This window comes from Rhipicephalus microplus, chromosome 7 (assembly GCF_043290135.1).
Source record: "Rhipicephalus microplus isolate Deutch F79 chromosome 7, USDA_Rmic, whole genome shotgun sequence".
NCBI lineage: Eukaryota > Metazoa > Arthropoda > Arachnida > Ixodida > Ixodidae > Rhipicephalus > Rhipicephalus microplus.
Genome location: NC_134706.1, coordinates 74132619 through 74158946, shown reverse-complemented (window position 1 = coordinate 74158946; position 26328 = coordinate 74132619). Strand labels below are relative to the sequence as shown.

General features: G+C 45.7%; 1 protein-coding gene across 3 annotated transcripts in view; it reads left to right on the top strand.

Annotated features, from left to right (window-relative positions):
• LOC142766976 (japanin-like-RA2) overlaps positions 1-26328 on the top strand; it is a 152192-nt gene that overhangs the window by 113372 nt on the left and 12492 nt on the right. For all 3 annotated transcript variants that reach the window (XM_075868184.1, XM_075868186.1, XM_075868185.1), the window contains one exon: positions 16791-16889. In XM_075868184.1, coding sequence (XP_075724299.1) covers positions 16791-16889 — 99 coding nt within the window. The remainder of the gene's footprint in view (positions 1-16790; positions 16890-26328) is intronic.

Genomic DNA, 26328 nt, shown 5'->3' with positions numbered 1-26328 from the left:
CAGCTGCAAAAACTGCCGTATTACAGTGAGGAGTGAATGCAGAGCAGAGTGGCCAGCACCGCTTAGAATAACCACATTTGGTTCTTTTTTCGCTGAGTCTACTATAAATTTTCCAGTATCTTGTTGCGCTTTGTTCTTTATATGAATTTTGCCCACAAATATCACGATTTTGGAGATCACCTTCACTAATGCGCATTTCTCATTCAGTAACTTGTTTGTCAATAGCAATAAGTAGCTGAGCGAAAAGCCCTCTGCAGTGTTTTCCATCAAAGAGGTGAAGGTGAAGTCCCTAGAAAGAACTAAAGTAGGGCCTTGACGACGTATTGAGCGCTAAGAGACAGGCACATGAGAGACAGCACAACACAATGCATCTCTCTTCCATGTCCCTGCCTCTTAGCGCTCAATTTGTTGTCAAGTTCTGTTTACCAACACGCCCCAAAAATGGCAATCAGTACCATTCGTCTCTGTGTGCAAAGTCCTCCTTTCTCCTGTGCTTGGTAATGCGAGGGCCATCTCGCATTACCAAGAGAAGGTATGCCTGGGCCCGCAGTGGGCCCGCAACAAAACCGGGAGAAGGTATGCCTGGGCCCGCAGTGTACTGGTAGACACCATATAGGCACTGCTGCAGCTGCTGGGAGAGGAGGTAGAGATAAAGGCGCGTTGTGGGCGATACTTTAGTTTTTAAAGACGATACTCTTTCTTGGCGACCATCGATGCAAAAATTTTGCCCTGCCTGCCTGCCTGCCTGCCTGCCTGTATGTATGTATGTATGTATGTATGTATGTATGTATGTATGTATGTATGTATGTATGTATGTATGTATGTATGTATGTATGTATGTATGTATGTATGTATGTATGTATGTATGTATGTATGTATGTACGTTTGCCTGTTTGTCCACCCTTAAGCAAATGAGGGCCTTTAAATGGCACCAGCGGATATCCTAAACAGCCGACCACATCAGCAGCGCCCACCAATGTTGCTCACGATTCAACGTTCATACTTGTGCGATATTCAATTGAAAAGCAATTATTGCGCATATAAGAGGCGCCATAACAACGTGTATATGTTCTGTATGTGCATATTTTACTAGAAAAGGCATACATAACTTATTTTAAGGACCGTAGCGTTAATCACGTGCTCTGACCATGCAAAGCTTGCGCAAAAAGGGAAGTGTTTCCAACGCTTTGCTAAGACGAAACGGTGGTGGCACCTACCCATCGCCTTGCCTTCTACCCCTTATCACTTCTGAGACGGGCGCTCGGCCTGTCTTAAGGCCAAGAGTATCGTTTTCCAAGATAACTGCCAGATAGCGATCATGCCTCACACGTGACGTGACTTGTTGCGCTCGTTCGCCTCCGCGGCACGCTCGAGGCACTCTAGCGCAGCACCTTCAGAATATCATTCACCGATTTTCTTGCGCAGAACATTAAATACACGTTTTGTTCAGTTCCACCAGAAGCAAGACTATCGTCTTTCGACGACAATTGCAGATTAAAATGCAGATACGGGGCAAATTTTTTTAGCCACTTTTTTAGGTAAAAGGACAGCATAGCGCCCCCTCTACTTCCGTTAACTCAATGTGCGGGGCAGTGTTTGTGTGCTGTTTAAGGCGACGAGTGAAACGGTGGTGCTATCCCTCGCGACATGGTCCGCCCCACATGCTCACGCCTCTGGTTAAAAGTTGAACTCAAACATAAATTCCGCATTCATCAACAACGTTAATTGTGCGCTGGCAAAACCAGCCTTCAGCCAAATGAAGACTGTTCTCGACACAAGTTTTAAAAAGGAGCTGTCTGCTTTAGTTCATGATTGCACATTACCGCTTATGAAATAAGTGATTCATCAAGTCCCATTTATAGTTGATGTACAATTTTCTTATAGTTAAAATTGATTCTAAGAAGGGGAAACTTCCCCATGTTCCCACTTCTTTAGGGCTTCTTCTGAAACAGTATTGGCCAAATTGCTCTGTAGCATCTGGCACCGCGGGTGTGTAAATTCACACGTACTCTGGTGCAGTGTTCTTTTCTTTACGCACTCCTCGAGTACGGCGAACTCAGTTTAGGAATTGAGGACATGGTCGAACCTTCCAAGCTTTCGATAGGCTTAGGGTGCTATACCACCAAAAGCAGTTAAAGATTCGTCTGTCTTTAAGGACTCCAGCCTTAAATAGAAAAATTACGATGCATGATATGAGACGGCTCTAATGAATTAAAGCTCTTTACGAGATGACACGTTATAACCGAAAGCTGTTCGCGGTCACTTGAAAAAGCACGAACACATACAGCTTAATGACAGTGTGCTGAATAATGCTCCAAAATTGCGAATAGATATCCAGCTAAGTTACAAGTGTTGATTGATTGATATGTATGGTTTAACGTTCTAAAATAGGAATATTACGAGGCAGAGTGCATGGCTCCGCCCCGTCGTAGACGCATTGATGAAGAAGAAGCGGATGCGGCACGCGAGAAGCTAGCAGCCCTGGGGTGTCACACCTACCTGAAAATAGTGAAAATACACTCCTTTATCTCTTCCTTGTGTTTGTAATCCCCGTAACAAATTGGTAGACGTGCTGGGTAACGAAGCGCCATACAACTGAGTTCCGCAGTGGTCGTCAAATCGAAGTTTCCGTGACGGAACACGAGACTTAGCCCACGGCCACCTCTCCATCAGCCTCGGCGACGTCTGCACCATCCACGGCAACGCCTCTACCGGCCTCACCCCAACCCACGTACGTGCTGACACATCCGAAACATCGAGGAACCTTCTGCGGTACAGACGAAGTTGATGTTGACGAATGGATTGCCGACTATGAACGTACGAGTGCGCTCAACCGGTATGACCCGACTCTCATGCTGGCCAACATGCTCTTTTACCTGAAAGGCACGACCTTCTGATACGAGAACCATGAGGAGGAGATCGGCAGTTGGGACACATTCAAGGAGAAGCTTCACGACTTATTTTGGAAGCCCATCGGTCGAAAGGTGGCGGCGAAGAAGGAGTTGTCTATACGTGCTCGGACGTTCACAGAGCCGTATATCTCGTATATACAGGACGTGCTGGCTTTATGCCGTAAAGTCGACAACGACATGTCGGAGTCAGATAAGGTTGGCCACGTCCTCAAGGGGATAACGGCCGATGTGTTCAACCTGCTAATGGGCCGGAACTGCGCGACCGTCGAGGAAATCATTCAGGAACGCCAGCGTTTTGAACAGGCCAAAAGCAGGCGTATTTCAAGATCAATCACTCAACTGCCGAACACAGCTGTGACGTCCTGCTGCGAAGATGGACTAGCCTCTCATCGGCAGTCTTCACTGACGTCTGAAATTACGCGAATCGTCCAGCGGGAAATCGAAGCAATTACACCGGCTCTTACCAGCAATAGCCACGTCGATTCACAAGTACATCAGGTTTGGTTGGTACAGTCGATTGTGTGGGAAGAACTCAGCACTTTGGGCTTCTATAACTGCGCCGTTGCTCAGTCTGGACCAATGGGCTTCCGTTCAAGGTCGCTGCCTCGCCCCAGGTTATCGCCCCAGGAACGGTCTGTTCCACGCTCTCACAATCCGGCCGAATGGCTAACGGCGGATGATCGGCCGATCTGCTTTAACTGCCGCCGCATAGGGCACGTCACGCGGTATTGCCGCAACCATTGGTCTTCGTCCCGAACACAGTATAACACTGCTCGCCGCACCAACGGCTACTGTCTTTTCCAGCCTCGTGCGCCGATCCCCGACAGCTACCCCCCGCCTTCCATCCTTCGATGTACCTGATACACGGTACAGCCGCTCACCGTCGCCTTGACGCCATCAGTCTCGTTCACAGCCTGCACGTCGCCCGTCGTCCTCTTCTCCTCTACGACGACGCCCGACCTCCCCGCTAAATTCTCATCAGGGAAACTAAGCGGTGCAGCTCTTACAGGTGAAGCTGCATCCTCGATACTGTTCTCAAATCCTCTACTTGTAGTGCCAACACGACGAATTTTGATCGACGTAGACGTCGACGCCTGACTGTTTCTGCACTTATTGACACTGGGGCACATATTTCTGTGATGAGTGCCCGACTTCGTCGCCGCCTGAAGAAGGTTCCCACACCGGCTGCTTCTGGCATTATTCGTGTCGCCGACGCAAGAAGTCTTGCCATCACAGCAATGTCCACAGCACGAATCACAATCACCGATCACCCCACATCTGCTCTCTTTGCAGTTATTGAGCAGTGCCCCAATGACCTGATTCTTGGATTGGATTTCTTGTCCACTCATGCCGCTCTCATTGGCTGTGCAACCGGCGTTCTCCAACTTGAACTGCCTCGACTTGGGGCTGTGCCGTCCTCACCGTCACACCGCTTGTGCGCTGTTCATTATGTTCGGCTGGCACCGCAAGCCACCACGTTTGTGGCCTTAACAATATCAGCAGCTCTTCGTGACGGTGACTACATAGTGCCTCAATTAGTGGATCTGCTCTTGGCACGAAGTGTTGCTGTGCCGCATACCATCGTGATTATCATGGACAACTACGTTCAGCTTCCGCTTCTGAACTTTAGTAGCTCGACCCAAGTTCTCCCGCAAGGCATTTCATTAGGCCATGTTTCCCCACTTCATGCATGTAAGATCGTGGCCTTAGACTCTGAAGACTGCTCGTCCCCTATTGCAGCCAGCCGAGCAAACGCACCTACCGATGAAATCCCGATGATGATTGACCCTGATCTTCTGCCCTGTCAGGCTGCGCAACTCCACCACGTTCTGACCACCTACCGAGATATTTTCGACATAGATGACCGCCCTTTAGGTCAAACGTCCGTCGTGCGTCATTAAATACATACCAGCGATGCTAGTCCTGTTAGACGGTGACCATATCATGTTTCCCAGTTCGAACGCCAGTTCATACAACTAGAAGTCGAGAAGATGCTCTCTAATAGAGTAATAGAGGCCTCTTCAAGTCCATATGCGTCACCTGTTGTTTTAGTCAAAAACGAGGGTGGCAGTTGAAGATTTTGCGTTGACTACTATGCCTTGAACAAGATAACGCGCAAGACGTATATCCGCTGCCACGAATCGACGACGCCTATGATTGCCTTCATGGCGCACGGTACTTCTCATCTATAATTCTGCGTTCGGGCTATTGGCAAAATTCTGTCGACAATTTAGAATGCGAAAAAACTGCCTTTCTCACAAAGGACGCCTTTATCAGTTCAAGGTTATGCCTTTTGGGCTGTGCAACGCCCCGTCAACGCTCGAACGCATGATGGACTCTCTCCTCCGTGGTTTCAAATGGTCCATGTGCCTTTGCTACCTCGACGATGTGATTGGTTTTTCCTTAAAATTTGAAAGCCACCTAATTCGTTTGTCGACCATTCTAGCCGTTTCTCGTCGAGCCGGTGCAATTTCGGCCGACGAGGATTCACGGTCCTTGGTCGTCGGATAAGTGCTGCTGGCCTCCAACCGGACCCTGACAAGATTAGCGCTGTCAAGAACTTTCCTCTGCCTTCTACTCCAAAGATGTTTGTTGTTTTGTGGGCTTACGCTCGTGCTTTCGACGTTTTATACGCAATTTCGCTAAAAATTCATCACCACTCACTGATCTTCTAAAAAAGAATGTGCCCTTCTTGTGGGACCAAAACCAAGCAGCTGCGTTTCCCACGCTGATCCAGCTGCTCGCTTTACCCCAATATTGGCTCACTTCGACCCGTCCGCGACGACTGAAGCTCACACAAACGCCAGGGCTCACGGCATCGGCACCATTCTCGTTCAACACCAGGGGGCCGAACGCATGTTATTACGTATGCCAGCCACCTTTTCTCCACATATGATCGAAACTATTCGATAACGGAGCGCGAATGTCTTGCGTTGGTCTGGACTTGTATGATCGGGAGTTTTCAGTTATTATGGACCACCACGCTCTGAGTGGGTTGTCGTCGCTCAAGGACCCAACTCGTCGCCTAGGTCGCTGGTGTCTACGTCTCCAGGAGTATAACTTCGACGCAATATATAAGTCTGGTAGGTTACACCAAGATGCCGATTGTCTCTCACGTTATCCGGTTGACCCTGCTAGCCTCGCCATCCATGAGAACGATTCTTGTGTCCTTGCCATATTCGATTTGCGCGACATCAGCACAGAACAGCGCCAGGACGCAACCATCAAGACGGTCATTGGGCGAGTATCTTCAGGATATTCCGTCCCTTCGCTCCATCTATATGTCCTCCGCAACGAAATTCTGTACCACCGCAACATGAAGCCTCATGGCCCGGACTTCTTGTTAGTTACTTCCCGATACCTGCGTGCCACCACTCTTCATCTGCACGAGGCTCCGACGGCAGGACACTTAGGTTTTTCACGCGTCTATCACCACGTGCAGCAACGGTTGTTTTGGCCTGGCTTGTATAAATTTGTTCGCCACCGTGTCACTCCTTGCGAGCACTGCCTGCGTCACAAACTTCCTGTTCTCCAGGAAGGGGGGGGGGGGAGCTGGGGTGCTACAGTCTATACAATAGGCCGCTGCCACGCAAAAAGTTCAGTAAGGCCTTCACTGATTTTCTGTAAGCACACAAATCATGCCGTCTTTCCAGCACTGATTGTTCAGACAAAGGTCTGTCGTCAAGGCGAGCTAACGCAGCAGCTAGTTGCCGTCTTTGCACGCTGTAACGAGCGCAGTTACAGAGAACGTGCTCTATAGTTTCATCGCTGCCGCAATGACCGCAAGCAGCACTGTCTTCCATGCAAGCAGCACTGTTTTTTTCTCGCGCGCGTCTATTTCCCTCTTCGCTTTCTTTCCGATCTTTCTTCCCCATTCCCCCTTCCCCTAGTGCAGGGTAGCAAACCGGATGCTCCATTTTCTGGTTAACCTTTCTGCCTTTCCCTCATTTTATTCTCTCTCTCTCCTGTTCTCCATACGGCTGGCCTGCTCCAACCTATCGACATTCCCCCGGAACCATTCTTCCGCGTCAGCGTCGACTTGCTCGGACCTTTCCCAACGTCTGTGTCAGGCAGCAAATGGATCGCTGTCGCAACTGACTATGTGACCACATATGCTATAACTCGTGCCACACCAAGTAGCTGTGCTACAGATATCGCAGACTTTCTTCTGAATGACATCTTTGTGCGGCATGGGGCACCGCGCCAGCTTATGACGGATCTTGGCCACTGTTTCTTCGCAAAAGCTATCGATGAAATCCTCCGCAGCTGGCTTACCGAACATCACCTTACTACTGCTTACCATTCCCTGACCAACGGTCTCACAGAGCGCCTCAACCGAACTCTTACACACATGTTGACCATGTACGTCTCTGCTGATCAACGTGACTGGGACGCAATGCTCCCGTACGTTACGTTTGCGTACAATTCATCAAGGCATGACACCGCCAGCTATTCTCCGTTTTTTCTTCTGTACTCCGCAACCCTGCCTTGCCATTCGACACACTCCTTCCTTCTGATATCACCGAATCAACGATGTATGCTAAGGACGTTGCTTCTCGAGCCCGCGTCGCTCGCCAAATCACGCACACTAGGCTCACTGCTTCTCAGGCCTCACAAAAAGTCCGCTATGACGACTGCCTCCGCAGCGTTGACTACCCTGCTGTCTTTCTCGTCGTACTTTGGAAGCCGCATCGGCGTGAAAGCTTGTGCAAGAAGCTCCTTCCACGATACGCCAGGCCCTACAAAGGTCTCTGCAAGGTCACTGACGTCGACTACCTCATCACTCCCGTTGAACCACATTCATCTTCTGCCACACCACCTACCAATGTTGTTCATCTGTCGCAACTAAAACGCTACTACACTGCTAGTCCTGATTAACTTAGCGGCGCCTTGACGAACCTTCGTTCGCCGGGGGTGATAATACGAGGCAGTGGGCATGGTTCCGCCCCGTCGTAGACGCATCGATGAAGAAGAAGCGGATTCGGCGCGCGAGATCCTAGCAGCCCTGGGGTGTCATACATACCTGTATATATTGCAAATACACTCCTTTCTCGCTTCCGTGTATTTGTAATCCCCGTAACAATATAATTATGAGAGACGTCATAATGGAGGGCTTCGGAAATTTAGACCACTTGTTGTTTTTTAACATGCATCCAAATCTGAGCACAAGGGCCTACAACATTTTTGGCTCCATTGGAAACGCAGTCACCGCTGACGGGATTCTATCCCGTGACTTGAAGGTCTGCAGCCAAGTACCTTAACGACTAGACAACTGTGGTGGGCTACGTTGCAAGTGTTGCGTAGCTAAGTCCAGTGGGTCACATTTCCGGTAGCGCGCCTCTGACGTAGTGTCAATTGTCCATCAAGTCAGATGAGGTGCTCTGAGAACGACAAATCCATCTAGATGGTTAGGAACTGAGATGTCGACATAAGGAGATCAAGGGATCAATTATGTTAAGGCTGGCTAAAGAAACAAAATTACACTCAATGTCTTCCGCTTATAAAGCGCCTTGTTTCCAACCTTGGGCGCATTGTGCGCATCTGCAGCAAATACGGCACTAGACGGTCTTGGTGCTCTACCCACGAAGGTGGTGAAGACAACACACAACGTACGTGAATAGTGCGCAACCTAAAGGCTGCCCAAACATGATCGCGAACGCACAAAACCAAGCTTTTGCACAAGACACCAAAATTTTTCACTCGTTCAGTGATTCTGACTGGTCTAGGTCCCAAGAATTTTCCCGGAAAGAGTTTGGAGCTGAAAATGTAAGGTTAGGATGAGGTTGTCAACCACAGAAAGACCAGCTGCTTCAATTGGCCACGTGCCAAACTTGCCTGGCTGTGTTCAGGAGAATAGTGTAGCGGTTAGACAGGATTATCTTCAAACATGCAGCATATACTATAGAGAGAAGAGGGATCAGAAGTTGTAGACTAATCTTTCGTCGTTTTTCAGGAGTTACTCCTTAATACCTGCGAATTTCCGTGAATTCGCTATCTTCGACAGGTTCAGTGGCAGCCGGTTTAGTCTTAGTTTTTAAAGAACTTGTTGTTGGGAAAATTGGTACAACAGTGTCATGTGCTCGCGCTCAAAATAATTTTTGTAAGTCGTCTTAGTTTTCACCCTGAAGAGCGAATACCTCGGAGGCTTGGAAGATGGCCCTGTCGCCTCGTTGCTTGCCCGCAACGCCTCTCGTCGATGTCAGGGTCACATCGAGCTTTCCTGTCTCGTTTTTTTTCACGCCGAGCCGGTCTGTTGACACCCTTTTATATGCTTGAGAGAGGTGATCGGCCTGACTCGACTGCATAACCCAGCTTGAAATACGTAAGAAATCTTCGTTGGGTTCACAACCGCCCATGTAATTGCAATGCTGATGACGGCCATATAATACTTGTAGGGTCGGATCACTATAAGTACCAAAGTGAAATAGTAATCTTGTCTGCAGTTTGCAGATTGCGCTGCTGTGGACCGCACTCTTCAACTGTTTGTCCATATGCAGTCCTCATGTTTTTTGCTAAGACGTCGCTTTGTGCTTTTTATTTCCGGGTTTCACTCGTGGGCTGGCTGAATCGCTGCAATATGAAGCATGGCTGTGAATATCAGAACGTCCGCTACTGAATATTTCTTTTGTTTTTCATCGCTAAGACTTAGTTCAGCTGGTAAGGCTGTCATGGCTGGCCGTACATTGTCAATGAGTTGTGCAACATGCTGGAGCTTCTCATGCTCTGCTGCGGTAATACTTAGGTATTGAAACGAAATGGCAAGCTGGGCTAGTTGGTACGTATTCCTATATGAAAAAAAAGTGCACGAAAGAAAATGAGAACAGCCAATAGAGAGAGCAGACTCCTTATCAAAACGCCAAAAATTTAAAAGATTAAATTAGGAAAAGGTCGAAGAACGGCGGAAAATTAAAATGCTGAAAAATCTAAATGATTCAAAAACAAAATCCCTAATACATAAAGCGGGAAAGCACTTGAAACACGTTGAAAACGACGCGAATTTCTGTCTAATTGGAGAGAAACTAACAAAGACGTTGTGTCACCTGCTCCTAGAAGGGAAAAGCTAATTTGGTTATTTTATGTACATATCTGACGAGAAAGTAGGAAGCGACGAGAAGGCAACGCTGAAGTGGTTACCGACCTTCCTGTAGAATACTGCCTTCGTAATGTCGAAGACAAAGATAGTTCAAACCCATGCTCTTTCAGAAGATCACTTACTTTAAAAGGTATCAAACTAGGCTCAACGACAACGTAGAGGGAGCGTCCGTCCAAATACCACCTTGATTATCAGCCCTGCTCACTGCCGCCGTGACGTCACTCGTTTCGCGCAAGCAAGAGCCCGTACGGGAGGCTGTGAAGTCATTGTCACCATCGTCTTCCATTAAAAAATAAAGGATTCACGGCGATTTTTACATGCCTAACAGCTTTATTCTGCTATTTGGGTTTAAGAAGGCGCTAGTTTAGGTGATGTACTGTGCTTGAAAGCGTCTAAAGGTTCTCTTGTGAGCCATTCTTTCAGTGAAAATGTCACAGATTGTAGGCTATCGATTGTGTGGTCGATCAATGGGAGCAAATAACATGAACCAAGAAAGTGATGAAATAGCTAAGATAAATTTTAACATTTTTGTTCATTCACACACACATACACGCACACACAAACACACATGTACACTATCTAGAGCAAGCGTCGAAACGGTTCCTAGTCGTTTGCAGCGTTTGTGCAGGTTTCTTTGTACACTTTCGAACATCTGTCTTCACCGACACGTAGTTATTGAGAAGAGCCTGTGCTGCTGCCACAAGTATGTTTTTTCAGCACAATATGAGGGGGATAAAGAATACTGTAAAATAAAAGAATGTTTTTCGTTTCACAAACCTGTCTTGCAACTTACACAAGGAGCGACATTTCTATTTGGCTCGGGCCCATCTCGCTGTGTGCGAAGTTGCTCCTATAAATTAGGACCAGGAAAAAATGTTAGTACTGGGTCTAAATTAAACTGTGTAGCCCTCGTGGGCACTTCTACCATGCTGCCGATTCTTGTATTGGTATATTTAGTAGTGGTTCTCAAATTTTCTAGCTTGAAGTAGAGCTCACAGACCTGGCAACCATTCAAGAAAGCGCTTTACATAAGTGTATGGACGCATCTATATATCAACGAAACATACTAGGCTAAGGTGCTGACCACAATAAATTGGCAGGAACACCGGCAAGAAAATACTATCCAGAAACCCGATTTGCTAAGTACTGCAATAGCATTCATTCCATTCTGATCAACCAAGTGAACAGAAAAAATACAAGTCCGCGGCGCTAATCACCAATGGAAAAATGTTTACCGATCCTAAAGAAAAAATGCCTGTTATGGAACGTACTGCTACGCGCGTCTATTATTTTATTGCCAGGGCTTAGGCTAACAAGTACGAAGCACACATGACACCTTTATTTTAGAGCATGAACGGGACACAGTGAAGGTGAGGCGAATGAAACGACTTAGAATAATGAAGTACGGACACAAGTACCTTCGGGTCACAAAGAAAATGAATGTTGACGTCAGCTTGACGAACGACACGCTTCCATTTTGTTCTTTGGTTGTCCTCAGAAAACAAGAATACGCGCAGCATCGGTTCCTTTGCTGCGACAAGTCACCACGCAGCATCGCCCAATCGTTCGGATTTCTAGTCGTAGAGATAGCGAATATCCTGTGCACACAATGAATCACATATCCACTCTGCAGTTTGCGAACACAAAAAGATGGTCTTCTCAAGTCGCCAGCAACAGCACTTGCATGCCACAAAAACTTTAGTAGGGCTTGGCAATCCATCTCTGTCGAGTGACGAGAGCAAGCGTAGGCACATCTGTGCAGCGAAACACACTGGTCAAAACAGAGTGACGTCAGAGCCCGTGGCCGACGCAGTGAGCAGGCCTGAAGTTATCTAGGTGGCAAAAATTCACCTCAGTGAAACATTGGCTAAGATGCTCGGCTGCTGACCCCAAAAGTTGACGTGTTCAATCTCGACCGTGGCAGGCGCATTTTGCTGGAGGCAATACGGCAGAGGTTCGTGTGCAGTTCTATGTCAGTGAACCTCTACGAACACCAGATTGCTGCAATTTGGAGCCCTCTACTGTGGCGTCCTTCATACCATAACGACGTTTTGGAACGTTAAATCTCAGATAATATTGCATTATTATTAACGTTGAAGGAGCGATCAGAGGAGACCAGCCCCGCTGCTCACAAACAAAATTCAAGGGTTATGCGGAAATCATTTGGCACCTTCTTGGGCAGCCAGTACGATGTCAACGTTTTACGTGCTCTGCAAGAAATTAGACGCAGTTTATTTGTTTGAAATGCAATTTACAAGGAATCTTTCTGCTTTTCGCAATGTTCAAAGACTGACGCGCCCTCTAGTGGAACTCAGGAGCGTTCTCTCGAGGATGAACAGCTGGAACACGTTCCTTAGTGTGCAGTGTGCTAGCCTGTGTGTTAACGCGTCAGATAGAAACGAACTTAAACCACTTTTTATGTTTTGTGCATCAGTTAATATACCAGACAATTCATGATGCTATAAAACTGATTCGCTCTTGCAAGACGCGAAGTTTTTGCGAAAATACGTGGCAAATTGTGCGTTCTATTATAGCCTGCAGAGTACACATATTATCTTCGCAAGATTTCCTGCAGCCACTTTGGATAATAGGTGTTAGTGTATGACCTTTGCAGTTAAAACTCACCTTGTTTTACGAGCGTATAACATTCGTTTTGCTTTTGTAGTGCGTGAATTTCATAACATTTATAGTACGTAGAAAGTAGCGTAGGCTTGTGATTCTCTCTTCTAAACCTTGGCCAACACTGCATTACTTGATTCTAACGTTCGTCGATAGATGACAGCATACTGCAAGCAATTCGCTTCTTGCCGGGTGTCAGAATCAATTTTTTTCCACTCCCAGATAAATGTGGTGAGTGTCGGCATGTTGGCGTTGTGCATGGTGAGTGAAGCGTTGTGTCATCGAAGTCTTCCAGTTAAGACGAGCCCCAGATTACTTCCAGCCTTAGCATTGGAAAAAACAGTACTGACGTCGAAGATTTTCCACTGGATGTAGAGCGCAGCCAGAGTGACAGCAACAATGAACGATGAGCTGCTAGCTCACGAGCAGCAAGTTGCACTTCCCGTCTCTTAGTGTGTTAATGTTTTTTTACACTCGTTAGTCGCCTAGATTCTCTTTATTATACGATTTACTTCAAAGCGATGAAAATAAAAGCATAGTTTTTCTTGTGATTTGCATGGAGCCCCATTACAGTGGATATTACGGAGCGCCGCACGCCACCAACATGCTCGAGTTCAACCAGCGAAGCTAGACGGGTACAGCCATGAAACGTGCAGTTACAACTGAAGTTCACGTCTTTCTGCTTAATTCTCCTTAACTTCCACGGTACCGTCCGGACGACGTTATTTATAGTTCAATGAATTTTCACAATTTCGACGTTGCGAAAAGCGCACACGTGTATTCACTTTGATATCATTGTTGCGATTGCGCTGATTGAACTTACATGAATATACGAGTGCAGATGATTGCGCACTGTTAGAGTCTGTGACACAAGTGCTACCTAATGGAAAGGTGAATTATTGTGTCCCGTTGAAGAAGTAACTGCATACATACTGCTTACAGTGCAACTAATGCCGACAGCGTAATATGTTTGAAACCATCGGTACGTTCAATATTTGGTCGCTTGCAACTGCGACGGCGCCTTTCTCGTGGCACACTACTGTCGAAAATTCACCAGGCAGGCTTGGCACAAATGATCTCGGAGTGTCATTCTGTTTATACGTCAATTACACTTCACACAGTTTTCCGTAGTACACCCAGGATGACGCAAGGCGTCTTTGATGCATGGTCGATCAGCTGGCACGACCACCCTTCGCACAGTGGCAAGAAATGAGGTACTGAACATTTCATAGTTCTTACAGTTTGGTGAGGTACTTTAGTACTATATATATTCATTCTACGGTCAAAATTTCATTGGCTGAAAGGGGCACGGGGCGTACGTCCGTGCGTCTTATCTTTCCCTATGCGAGTTCACGGGTTTCCACATCCATCTTGGATTTCACAGTGTGCCACTTGTAGTAGCCCATGGACATTGAGGATTCGTTGACATAGGCAGTATATATATATATATATATATATATATATATATATATATATTTCTGAAGGCTTGAACTACATATAAAGGATTCAACATGGCTGTTGGAACAGAGGGCGAAAACGTGCGCATATCTTGCAAGGCTTGCGGAATGTTCCTCTTGGCAAGACTAATCATCTTCCGCTGTGTGCCTAGTGTGATGCAGTAAATTTTAGGTTTCAGCATAGTGATGTTTCAGTGTTTCGATTTTTGGGCATTTTCAGCTATCGGTGTTCTGTCAAATCAGCTTTTTGTATTATTGGTGCTTTAAATTTCGGAGATCCGATGATTTGGCATTTTCAATTTCGGCATTTTGAACGGCACCCGAGTGTGTACACACAACGCTGCGCTTGTTCACCTTTTTGTCTTTGTATGTCCACGTGCTGTTTTCTTCAATTGTGAGTTCATTGATGTGAACAATGAATATTACAGGAAGTCCCACTTCTTCGAAGACTACTTTCTGTGTCGAAAACAGGAACATGGGACAAAGTGCCTGCTACTTTGTTGAGTTATTCATTCTGATACGGTAGAATGGAGCTATACAGATCAAACTTTCCAGCTACGTCTGTGTACTCTTTTAGTCTTAAAATAAAAAAAAACACAGCATATCCACGAAGTGAATTTATCATGATGATGGGGTGCAACGTCCATCAGTTATTCCGTGCGCCTGTCTCTGTGCTCGTCCTTGCATCTGTCCATGCGCCCGTGCGTTCATATATGAGTCCATTCATGCGTCCATCCGTCCTTGCGTACGCATGTCTGTCTGTCCGTCCATTCGCGTGTCCGTCCGTCTGCTGATCTGTCGGTTCATCTGTGCGTCCTCTGTTCATCTAGTTAACATCCAAGTACCACCATCTCACATCTGTTCGTAATATAATCATATACAAGTGTCGTCATGCAGCAGACATTCCAAAGACTAAACAAGAGGTGGCTACCTACTACTACTATCAGGACTACTACTACTTTTACTACTACTTCAACTACTTGTACTACTACTGCTATTACTATTACTACTACTACCACTACTTACATCAGAGACACAATACTTATGGCTTAAGTAGCTTCGCCCCTAAATATGGCTCTATATTTCGGGATGAATTACATTCCTTCCTCGAGGACATGCTGTTCGTTACATCCAGTCAAGTCAGAAGCTAGCAGGCTTTTTTAGTGGTGTGCCCCCTTTGCCTTCGTCTTTCGGCCGTTCATATTGCTGCAAAGTTTTCTGCACTGGTTCCACATACGATGAACATATACGCTCCGAAGGGTTCAAGTTAAGCAGTTAATGGTAATAGAGGTTGTTTGGATATGACAGGACTCTAAGAATCACCTCTTCACACGGCTACCTTCCGTGTGGATGGCGAGGATGGTGTCGTAGCTGATGGGATGGTCTGTCTTTTTACTGTGTTGTGTTAAGGTTCGTGCAGAGTAGAAGCTAGTACGTACGACGCTTTGGTCTTGCTTTCCTTTTCCTGGAAAGTATTTTTGTCTCACCAATATAAGTGGCACGGCAATAAGTTCAGGGAAGTTCATAGACTAGACCAGAGAATCTCTCTTTCAGTAGCCCGGGTTTTGGTCACGGCAAGAGTAACTCAGTCACTGATGGAGGTTTGTGCCTCAACCGGACACGCTCCTTCTCAAGCACCCTCATCGGTTGCACCCTGATTTTCGGAATACATGAAACCATGACTCAGTAGAATTTTTCAGGAAAATTTGCATGGTTAGTGCCTGTATTTGCAGATGATGGCATGTGGGGTCACATCCTCAGTTTTTCCATCACCTGTATACTCAGTGAATAAAGCTCTACATGTAGGCGTTGGTCAGTAGTGATCGCGTCTTCTTTTCGTTTTTTTTAGATCTGCAGATAACCTTCGCATGGTTTAAGAGCGTGTTGACAAAGGATGTCTTCTTGAAGTTAGAATGATTGAAAATGAATTTTAGATCTCCCTCTGTGTGCATTTATTTCCAGTGAGCCCAGAAGCTAAAACGTCCTTCCAGCCCACTTTTTCCGTCTCAAGAGGCCACTTGGAAAATAAAAGCTATATTGTGTCAATTGAATTGCCATCTCAATTCATTTTATGTGTGCTACAAAGAAGTTGACGTTAGACTGCTTTCTTATTTGTAGAATTCACTCCCGGAAGAGAAATGTGCTACGTTGAGGGAGAACTCCATAAGTCAGCTTATTTCATTCATGGTGAGGTTCGTCTTTTCGCTGAGGCTATCTTCTTTGATCAGGATGACCAGAATCACAAAAATAGCGCTCACTCAGAATCACTCAGACTCATAGCTGTATCTGTGCCTGTGTGAGCTGTAATTGGGTCTGAGTAACTGACGCCTCTCATCACAATATTGAGCTGGTGTATCAGCGATGGTTCTCAAAAGTAACTGGGAGTCGGCTTGAGTATAAACGGGAGAGTATACGCAAAGCAAACGGTAATAGTGAAGTTTAGTGAATACGTGTAACCATAGATCGACAAAAAACTGTAGAGCTCACTCAAACTCACTGAATAGATACATTTTGACCTTAGGGCTCACTCGCAATCACACTCACTAAAGTTTTCTCAACTGCAATCACTTAAATTGAAACTCACCAACAGATTACTCCCCACCATTCACTAAGACTGAGATTTACGACTCGATCTGAGTCTGAGTGAGCCTAAGTGACTCTACTCGTGTGTTAGTTTGCCGACTTCTGATCTTGAGTAATGTTTCACAGGTGAGTTGGCAAAAAAGACTGGTGCCCAGCGACAGTATCTGATGTTTTATCAGACTTGGAATACCATGCTGCTCACAGAATTGATACAACACATAGAGAGTAAGTGGCCTTATCTTCATATTTACAACACAAAAACAAGAGGTTGTGGGGCAAAGTTTCAAGGTACTGAAGATCTGCCGCAAATGCTTCTTTTTAGGTTTTTGTTAGTGAAATTATTGTTCCCTTATAAGTTTAGTGATGCGGCTTTATCTTGGTCAATTTCCTGAAATATTTAGTACTGGTGGCTGTATATGTTATGTTTTTTTTGCTTTAGTGTGCCCAACAATTATAACCGCTGCATAATTTGTCTCAGTAGCATATACATTGCAGAACTCAGCTACTAACCCTAATCTTGAGGGTTCGGTCACAACCGCGGTAGTTGCATTTCGCACTGTGGATGTACAATTCATTCCAACTAATTTTGCTATGAAAATAGTAGTGAGGGCTCTGGCAAGGCTGTATCCAAAAGTTATAGTTGAACACGTAAAAAAACAAGTGCAGTGGCACTATAATTGAGGTCATGAGCCTCGCTGGCAGTGTGCTAATTCGAGCAGTCTGGGTGTTATGGCCTACAAAAGTACGCAGTCACTCTGTACCTCGAACACAGTGGCTCTCATTGTTGTAAAGGGTTTTATGTCGAGCGCGTCCTTCTCGTGGAGATGCAGTTCAATGTCAATATGAAGGCGCGAGATGCAGTAAAAATAGGTCACAACTTTGCCACAAAGGCGAACTAATGAACGCAATTGCAACAATTTGGGAGGTCACGCGATTAATGACCAGTATAGTGAGACGTGCCCGGCGTTTTTCACGCGCATATGACGCACGAAACGTACCGACAGCTATAGTAATACGCCAATAATGGGGCCAGTTGTTACTTCGCTGTGTCTGAAAAGCGCGCCTTTTTTGCAAACGCAGACTGTGCTGCGAGTGTAGTGACCATTGTGCACCCCGGTAACTACAACAGAATCGTTCTGGAGAAAGCACAAGGCATTCTATTGTCCACACAGCAAGGTAGGAGCGTGAGCTTTCTCCTCCCCCTATCCGCGTGCAGCAGATGAGAAAGCGCGTGGGAGATGAGAGCGCCTAAGGCGCACGTCACCGCGTCGTGACGATCTGGCATCGCGCGCTCATTGCGCCATCTCACCACTACTGCTGAAAGCACGATAGATCCCCCGAGACGGCTACCGCCAGTAGTAGGTGGTATATACAAATAGCTTGTCGTTTCAGCCTTGAAAGAGGTCCTCCTTCATGGCTCAATGGCTGACACCTCGAACTCACAAGGAAGAGGTCGGACGGTCAATTTCGCACACCGGATTCTATTTCTGAATTATTTTGCTTTCTTTTGTTTTCATATATACAAATACGTACACATAGACGGTGAATATTGGCGACGCTAGCGCCAAAATCTTGCCAAGAGTTTCCATACATTTGCTATAGCAATAAAACAATAAACGATTAAGTCAAAAACAAAAGTGCTTGGGCACCTTCAAGACACGGTTTAGCATTAAGCTATTGGGGTCCGTATCTACACCATCGCTGAGCCTGTATTAATACGACGGAAAAATAATGGTCTCGCTCTATTAGCGACATGCGACATACGCAGCCACAACAGACCGAAAAATCAGGTGCAAATTTTAATAATTGCAGTTTTCAGCAATCTCTTCATGTATTATTCATCTTCTGGATAAGCTTTAAGAATGTTGTCGGTGAGCTGGAAACGTACCATGTAGTGGGAAGGACATTCTAAGGTTGTTTGGGCAAAGCAATGTCTATGTTACAATAGCTATATACTTGCCACACATTTAGACACATAAAGTTATTAAACCATTCTTGAATTTTTAGATGTGCTGGATAAATGGAGAAACTTTGCTACAGAAACAATAGATGCCAAAATCTGTGCTGAGACTAGCCAACAAAAAGAGCAGCCAGGTCGGCGAGAAAAAAAATTGCCAGAAAATCGCCAAACAAGCAAGAAAATAGCGAACTTAGGGCAAAGAAATTGAAGTCGCCCTAAGTATCCACTCACGCTCAAAAATCGTCTCCACATTTGTGTTTGCAAGGGTAATGCAAATGACTTTTGAAAAAACTGTAATCATGTGCAGCACGAACACCTCAAAATATAGTTCCTGTGATTTCAGCACACAATATCGACACAACCAATCGCTTCATGAATGATGACGTATTGTTTGCGCTGTTCCAAAAATGACTCTTCACGCCGCTTGCAAGATTTTTCTTGCATTGACTAGAGGTCACAGCAATACAAATAAATATACAGAATGATGAGTGCGCTTAAAATCACAGTTACTGGCACTTGAGCATATATCACAGCCACTTTCACAATAATTTCTTCCCTGATATATCCAGAATCACATTTAGTACGAAACCTAAGAAATGATACAAGCTGTTCATCGGATGCCCCAAATGAATCAAAGAATTGGTGGGAGAGTTGTTAGGAGACTCCAAAGTGAACGCTGAAAATTTCGGACTGATTGATTATTTGATATGTAGGCTGTAACGACCCAAAACCACTAAAATATTATGAGAGACGCCGCCGTGAAGGGTTCCAGAAATTTGACCACCTGGGGTTTGGGTTGCACGCAAAGCTGAGCACACGGGCCTACAGCAATTTCGCATGCATAGAAAATGCAGCCACTGCAGCCGTAACTCATTTACAAGACCTGTAAAAAGGTGGCTTTACCTTAACCACTAAACCGTCGCGGCGAAGCTAAGAAAAAGTTTGGAAGATACCACTTTCCACGGCGACTGACAGAGTTGAGGCCTATCTACAAAGAACCGGAGTGCGCTGTTCACCGACTAAATCGGAGCTGCTTCTTTACAAGCCAATTCTGCGGGGACGTCCCCCCAAACACCTACATGAGCAAAGACCACGTGACACCATCACGCTTCACCTTCAAGACGGCAGCGCTATCATGCACGTCCCTAGTATCCGGGTCCTCGGTCTCACTATCTCAGCCAACGGCTCTAACGGCTTGGCTCTGAGCAAGATCTCTGCTCAATTTCACAACACCTTACGTCTTCTCAAACGTATATCCAACCGAAGAAGTGGTCTCAAAGGAGAGAGCCTTCTCCGCCTTGTGCAGTCTTTTGTCCAGTATCATATCACCTACGTTGCTGCTTATCTGAACTAGTATCGTTCAGAACAAAACAAGTTCGATACCCTCATACGAAAGGTGTACAAGCACGCACTTGGCCTCCCGAAATACACCCGCACTGAACTTTTCAATCAACTGGGAGTTCACAACACCGTTGCAGAACTCATCGAAGCCCAACAACGCAGTCAGCTAAAGTGGCTCACACTCACTGAAACGGGACGTTCTATTCTCTCCACGCTTGGCTTCACGTATCACCAGCAACAGGGCCCCAAACAATCAATTCTGCATAACATCTGCAGCTGGATTCACGCGGATCCCATCCGTAGAAACATGCGTCCTGGGTACAACAGAGCCCGGCGCCAAGCTCGCGCTAGAGCCATCACAAAAGCCCTTGCCCACGAACCTGGCGCCACATTTGTTGACGCAGCTGAGTATCCTCACGGCACACGTTTTGTAGCTGCCGCCACACGCAATGGAGTCCTACACCATGCAATCAGCGCCACTACTTCCTCTGCCATGGATCCTCGCTCACGCGGGCTCAGTTCACCTACGCCTCCTCATTATCAACGAGGTCACCCACTCCCTTGCGCGAGTCCTTGTCAAACACGTTGGTGTACTGGAAACGAGATGGACACCAGGGACAACCTGACTACCTACAATTATCTGGTTAAGCACTTTTACCTCAGACGCCGAGCCCTTCCCCCACCTCACCCCAAGCTCAATCGAGTACAGGCCACCAGTTTGCGTCTACTTCAAAGAAACAGGTATCCCTCACCGGCCCGATTTCACCTCATATCCCCAGATGTGTACATAACCTCCCACTGCCGGTGCTGCGGCACTCACCCGGCTACGCTTCCGCACATGCTGTGGGAGTGCCTGGCAGAGTATACACACATTAACGCCACGACCCTTTCGTCGAAGCTTCATGAGGCTCTGCGAAGCCCCGCTCTTCACAACCAAACATCGGTGACCTAGCACGTCCGGGAAGCAGCGTTGAGGCAAACCCTTGAAATCCCCTCATGGGAGGCTGAGGCCCGGCCCCTTAAACATGCTGGTATCTTATAATAAACTTTATTACTTTTCCTCCATACCACTTTCCGCGAAATGCGACTGCGAAGCATGCGAAAGGAAGGTTAGCAAGACTTAATTCTTTCTTGAGTGAAACATTACGAAAGTGATGCTGAGCATGCGTGCAAACCTTATAAGTACAGACATTCGTGTTAAAAGTTTGCATAATATTTATACAACCAGTTGTTTGTATTTGCAAAACGACCATAAAAAAGCATGGGTATCACCATGTATGACCATCACAAACGGTAAGCTGAAATTGAGTGCTTGTGCTTGCGAGAGTGGTAGCTGTTTGTAATTTTGCGAAACCACGCATTTTCGCTCATTTTGAAAGTTGCAGTCTTTATAACACTAAACAATCATTTCTGAGATTGGTAAAGAAACAACAACTGTCCCGTTGGTACTGGAGAGTGATGCTAATGCGACATGTGAATCGCTGAAAAGAACCTATTTTTACGTGTCTGCTTCCGAGTTCATAAACTTTAGAGCATACAGAATAGGAAGAGCTAAGCTCTAGTAAGTAATTATGTGCGACATAACCTAAATGATTTATGAATATTGAGCTGTGGTATAATAAATGTTGTTGAAGACGTTGTAATACTTGAGCCATCTGTGTAAACGTGTATGTATCCTAGATATGACATGCGTACCTGATGAAGCGCTAGTTGATGAGCAGCTTGGATGAAGGTATCTCTTTTTCTGACGATGCCATCTATTGATAACTCTATGGTTCGTATTGCAAGCGCCCAAGAGTAATAGTCAACTGCGGAGTTCGGAAAGTAATTCTTTGGTGATAAAAGTAGATTAATTTCTATTTCTTCATTAACATTGCTTATATTGAGTTGCGAAAATTATAGTGCCAATGGGTGTCTTTGTGTTTCGTCTGTAAGCAGAAAAAATTACGGCATATTTCAGTTGTTCTCCTAATTGGGAAGGGTGGTTGTCGAGTCTTTGCAATGGTAAGGCTGCTCAATGTCACTCGTGGAACGCCTGGGCAGACGCACAGTCCCCTAGCTAATAGTACTTGAAGTCTCTCCTCTGAAGTTCGGGAAAGACCTTGTAAGACTGGTGCATAATATGCAATTTGTTCGTAATTAAACATTGTGAAAAGCGAGCATGAATGATACAAATCCACCCCAAGGTGTCCCAGGAATTCTGCAGAGTGTATTCACTAGCATATTGACCTTCTTTTTGAGTTTCTTTATGTGAGGGGGCCATGATAGCTGCCGATCAAGTATTACTCCGAAGAATCGATGCTGTGTAACAATCATTAGTTGTTCTCTTTTTAAATTGAGATTGAAATTTTTACCTTCCTACGGATGAACGACAATACAGCTGCCCTAGCGTGCATCATAACCATTGATTTTCTATAAGAAGTGGTTAATATTTATACTGTCTTGCAATGCAACATAAATTACTTGAACGTCAGTCCCAGATGCCTTTATGCACGCACATACTGCACAAAAAAATATTTCAACCGAGAAGCCAGTCTTTTTTCTAAATCAGCCATTGTTCAAAAGGGCTGAGTACGCTTCCTTGTGCCACACCCTCTCTGACGTCTTGTTCAGCACTTTCTTCTTCTCTCGTCTAATTGCGTATGTGACGTAAGAAGGCAGGGAAGGTTAGTAGAAGTAGAGGAGGAAGAAGTGAGAATAGGAAATAAACATAGCGTATGAGCCAGGCCACGTCTCCTATTCATCGTAACGTCACAAATATATTGTGACCCGATGAAAATTTAAAGACCTGCCGGAATTAAAGACCTGCCCCAAAGACCTGCCGGACAGTCCGAGTTCCAACATACTTAGCCGAACGTCAGTGTGAATGGCTCTGTCGGATGCCCTTTTGATGTCTAACAACACTGCGATCGTCAAACTACAACAGGCGCGTTCATGCTCCATATACGTTACTATATCTTGTATTGCATCCATTGTGCATCTCTGTTTTCCTAAACCTGTTAGGCAGTTGCACAATAAATTGGTTCTGCTACACCACCACTGATGTCACGCCTCAATAATGTTTTCCCATTACCTTACATAAATTACTTGTGAGACTGATTGAGTGGAATGATTCAAGGCTCACGGGCGTATTAGCTCGTTTTAAGATCGGAATGATGCGAGCGAGCTTCCAAGACTCGGGTGCCATTTGTCGTGTCAATAGATCGTTGTAAATAGCGCTGCCGTGGTGGTGTAGTGGCTAAAGTACTCGGCTGCTGACCCGCAGGTCGAGGGATCAAATCTCGGCTGCGGCAGCTGCATGCCCGATGGAGGCGGAAATGTTGTATGCCCATGTGCTCAGACTTGCGTGCACGTTAAAAAAACTCGGGTGCTCGAAATTCCCGGAGCCCTCCACTCCGGCGTCTCTCATAAGTATATGGTGGTTTTGCGATTTTGAAACCCCACATATCGATCAGCATATCATCGCTTGCATAAGAAAATACACGTTCACTAATCAAAGAGGCGCGTACTTATCGAACATTACAGTCGACACAAAGTTTTCTGTGCGCGTAAACTTGCAGACGCAGATAGAAACGTCTCTTTGACTCGGATGTAACACCTAATAAAACACCTCACCTCCTCGTTCATTTTTTTAAATATTTTTATGTGTATCATTTCAAAAGGAAGTTGGTATTTTGGGTAGCGTTATGTCATACGTAGCCTGTAGCAGTTTTTTTTGTAATGAACACGCATCGCGTCTGTCTTCAAACAGTGACCCAGGAAGCAGAATGACATGTTTTAGGGGCGAAGCTCCTTTGGGTGTGGGTCGTGTTTCTCGTAATTTTAGTCTCTCATAATCATACGGCACCTGTCATAAACATACGGTGGTTATGGGACGTTAAGCCCCAGATATCAATCAGATTGTTGTAAGTATCTATGAGAATGGTTGTGCGTGCTGGCCCAAGGTCCTTAGCATATCGTACGTTATGCTGTCCGGTCCTGAGACCGCTTTTTGACGACAGGATAATATAGAACATTGCAGCTTGCTAAACCTAAATAGAGGGTCTACTTGACGCCACAGGGCGCAATAGCAAGCAGTAATTTGCTGGGTGGCTAACGCAACAGAATTATAAAATAAGGCACGGTAAGATGAGCCGGCCTTCTGATAAGTTGGCGAAATTCATCTGCAACCACAACTTCCCGTTTGTTCAAGACTACGACAAGAGCACGAAACGGGAAGCTCTGTCGTACAGGGCCACTAAATACACAAATTACAAGCAGATTCTCGGAAGAGATGTGTACGGGGTATGACGTTCCTTAGAAGCCCTCAAATCCACTTATGTCGCAAAAAAAGGCTTTATTTTACAAGTATGAGGCCAGTTTGACTCTGCTAAATTTGGAGGTCCCTGTTTCTTCACTTATGCTTACTTGCGCTTCAACCTTTTCTTCTGGTGATCCGCCAGCCCTCAAGATAAAATTATCATTCCTAGCCGCGCATTGAAGCTTGTCGCGCTGTTCTAGGTGTTAGCACTTCCGGGCAGATCTTGTTACAAAAGCGCCTTTAATGGTCTCGCAGTGAAAAAACGGACGTCCCCACCTGGATGTCCTCTGAAAGATTCCGTGATGTCGAGCTGATTTGTCGTGTCATCATGAGCTGTCTATTCTTCAAGTTGATACTTGGTTTTGTGAAGCTTCTCTTTTCAATTAGTATGCAGGTAGAGGATCTCTTTTGCCGCCAGCGCACGGCAGTTGGCAATTGTGTCAACGGGCCTCCCAGTCTGTTGCTTCGCCACTTCAAATGCAGGCGCCTTTTTCCAAAAGTGTCCCGCAACCTCTTTCTGCCTGAATTCCCGCTCTAGTGAGACAGTTTCGTCGCTTTGTCACCGATTCTCGAGGTATAAAGATGGCGCGCATTTTCCTCGGCGAACTGTTTAAGATATCCAAGCAACTTCTCTAAGCACCATCGTCTTGAATGCTCAATTGCTCAATGATGCCTACTTCCTCGGATGATTCTGGTAGGTGGCTTTTCTAATTTTGCCGTCATTCCTCACATGCGCTCATCTCCTCATACAGGGAAATCTCTCCATTTGTCCTTGCGTCTGGCTTCTTTCCCCAAATTCAGTCTGGTGCATCTCCTCAGCCAGCTTTTGTTGAATCTTGGGCACCAAAGGAGTTGCATGCCGTAGCTTCTCTTTTGCTCAAGTCAACAGCTTCCGCACCTCATAAAATGACTGAATAAAGTGATGTGCTTGTGACTCGTACTGTATCCCCAAGTCTCACCGAGAAGCTTTCCACATGACTTCTTAAGTTTAAATTCTGATTTTTCTCGGTTTTGTTGCTCCTCCGGAAACAGAAATTGAAGTTCCGTTATTTCTATCGCATTGTCACTCTTTTTCCGTTCGTGGTTCGTTCTCTCTTCACGCAACAATGAACACAACTTAATCATCTTGTCTTCCGGTGGTGCTGCCTGCTCCATGTTCCTATGAACTTTATGTTGACACGGTGCAGAGTCTTTTTCGTGTATGAGCCGCTTGCTGTTATCATGAAATGCAGTCTTCTTGTGAGTCTCTTCTGAAATAGCAGATGTCGCCATAATAAGTTGTCGAATCATCATCTTCAGAGGTTTTGTTTTAAGTCGTGTAGCTATGATAGCTCGATGATGATGATGTTTGATGGTTTGGGGCGCAAGGGCCATTTCATGGTCAAAGAGCGCCAGTTTATCTTAGTAGAGATATAGACAATAACTGTGATAAGCGGCTGTATAAGGGCCATAAAAGTCCTCGCGCTAGGGTGGCTAAAAACATAGAAGTAATAAAATTATGACCATGCCTTGAAAGGTGCGTGGTGTTAATGGATGACAAAACCTTGTTTTAATAAAAACGATGGTGGACATGTATGGCATTAGCACAACTGGTTTGTTGAGTGTAGCCACCGCAGCGGAGACCTCTCTGGAGAGGTCATGCTACGGAATGCCCGGGTATTTTATATCAAAAATACGAATTTCTTTTAAAAAGCTAACAATGATATATGAGTAAAAACTAAAAAGTGTTCGCTACTGACGAACATTGCAGGATGAAGTGGTATCTGTTGTCGGTAGGGTAATCGAATGTGTTGTCTTCTCAGCCTGTCTAATTCTTCACACTGGATTAGAATGTGAAGTACGGTGAGTGCTTCTCCACATCATTCACACAAAGGTGAATCGCTCCCGCACAAAACAAATGAATGTGTTTTGTGTGTATGTCCTGTTCTTAACCTTGTAAGGATTACTTCTGCGTGTCGTGATTTTGATACTGGTGGCCAATGACCAAGTTGCAGCTTGATGACATGCAATTTATTACCTGTGTGTGTGTCCTATGTCCTTTGTCAGTAGTCCCTGAGCCTTCC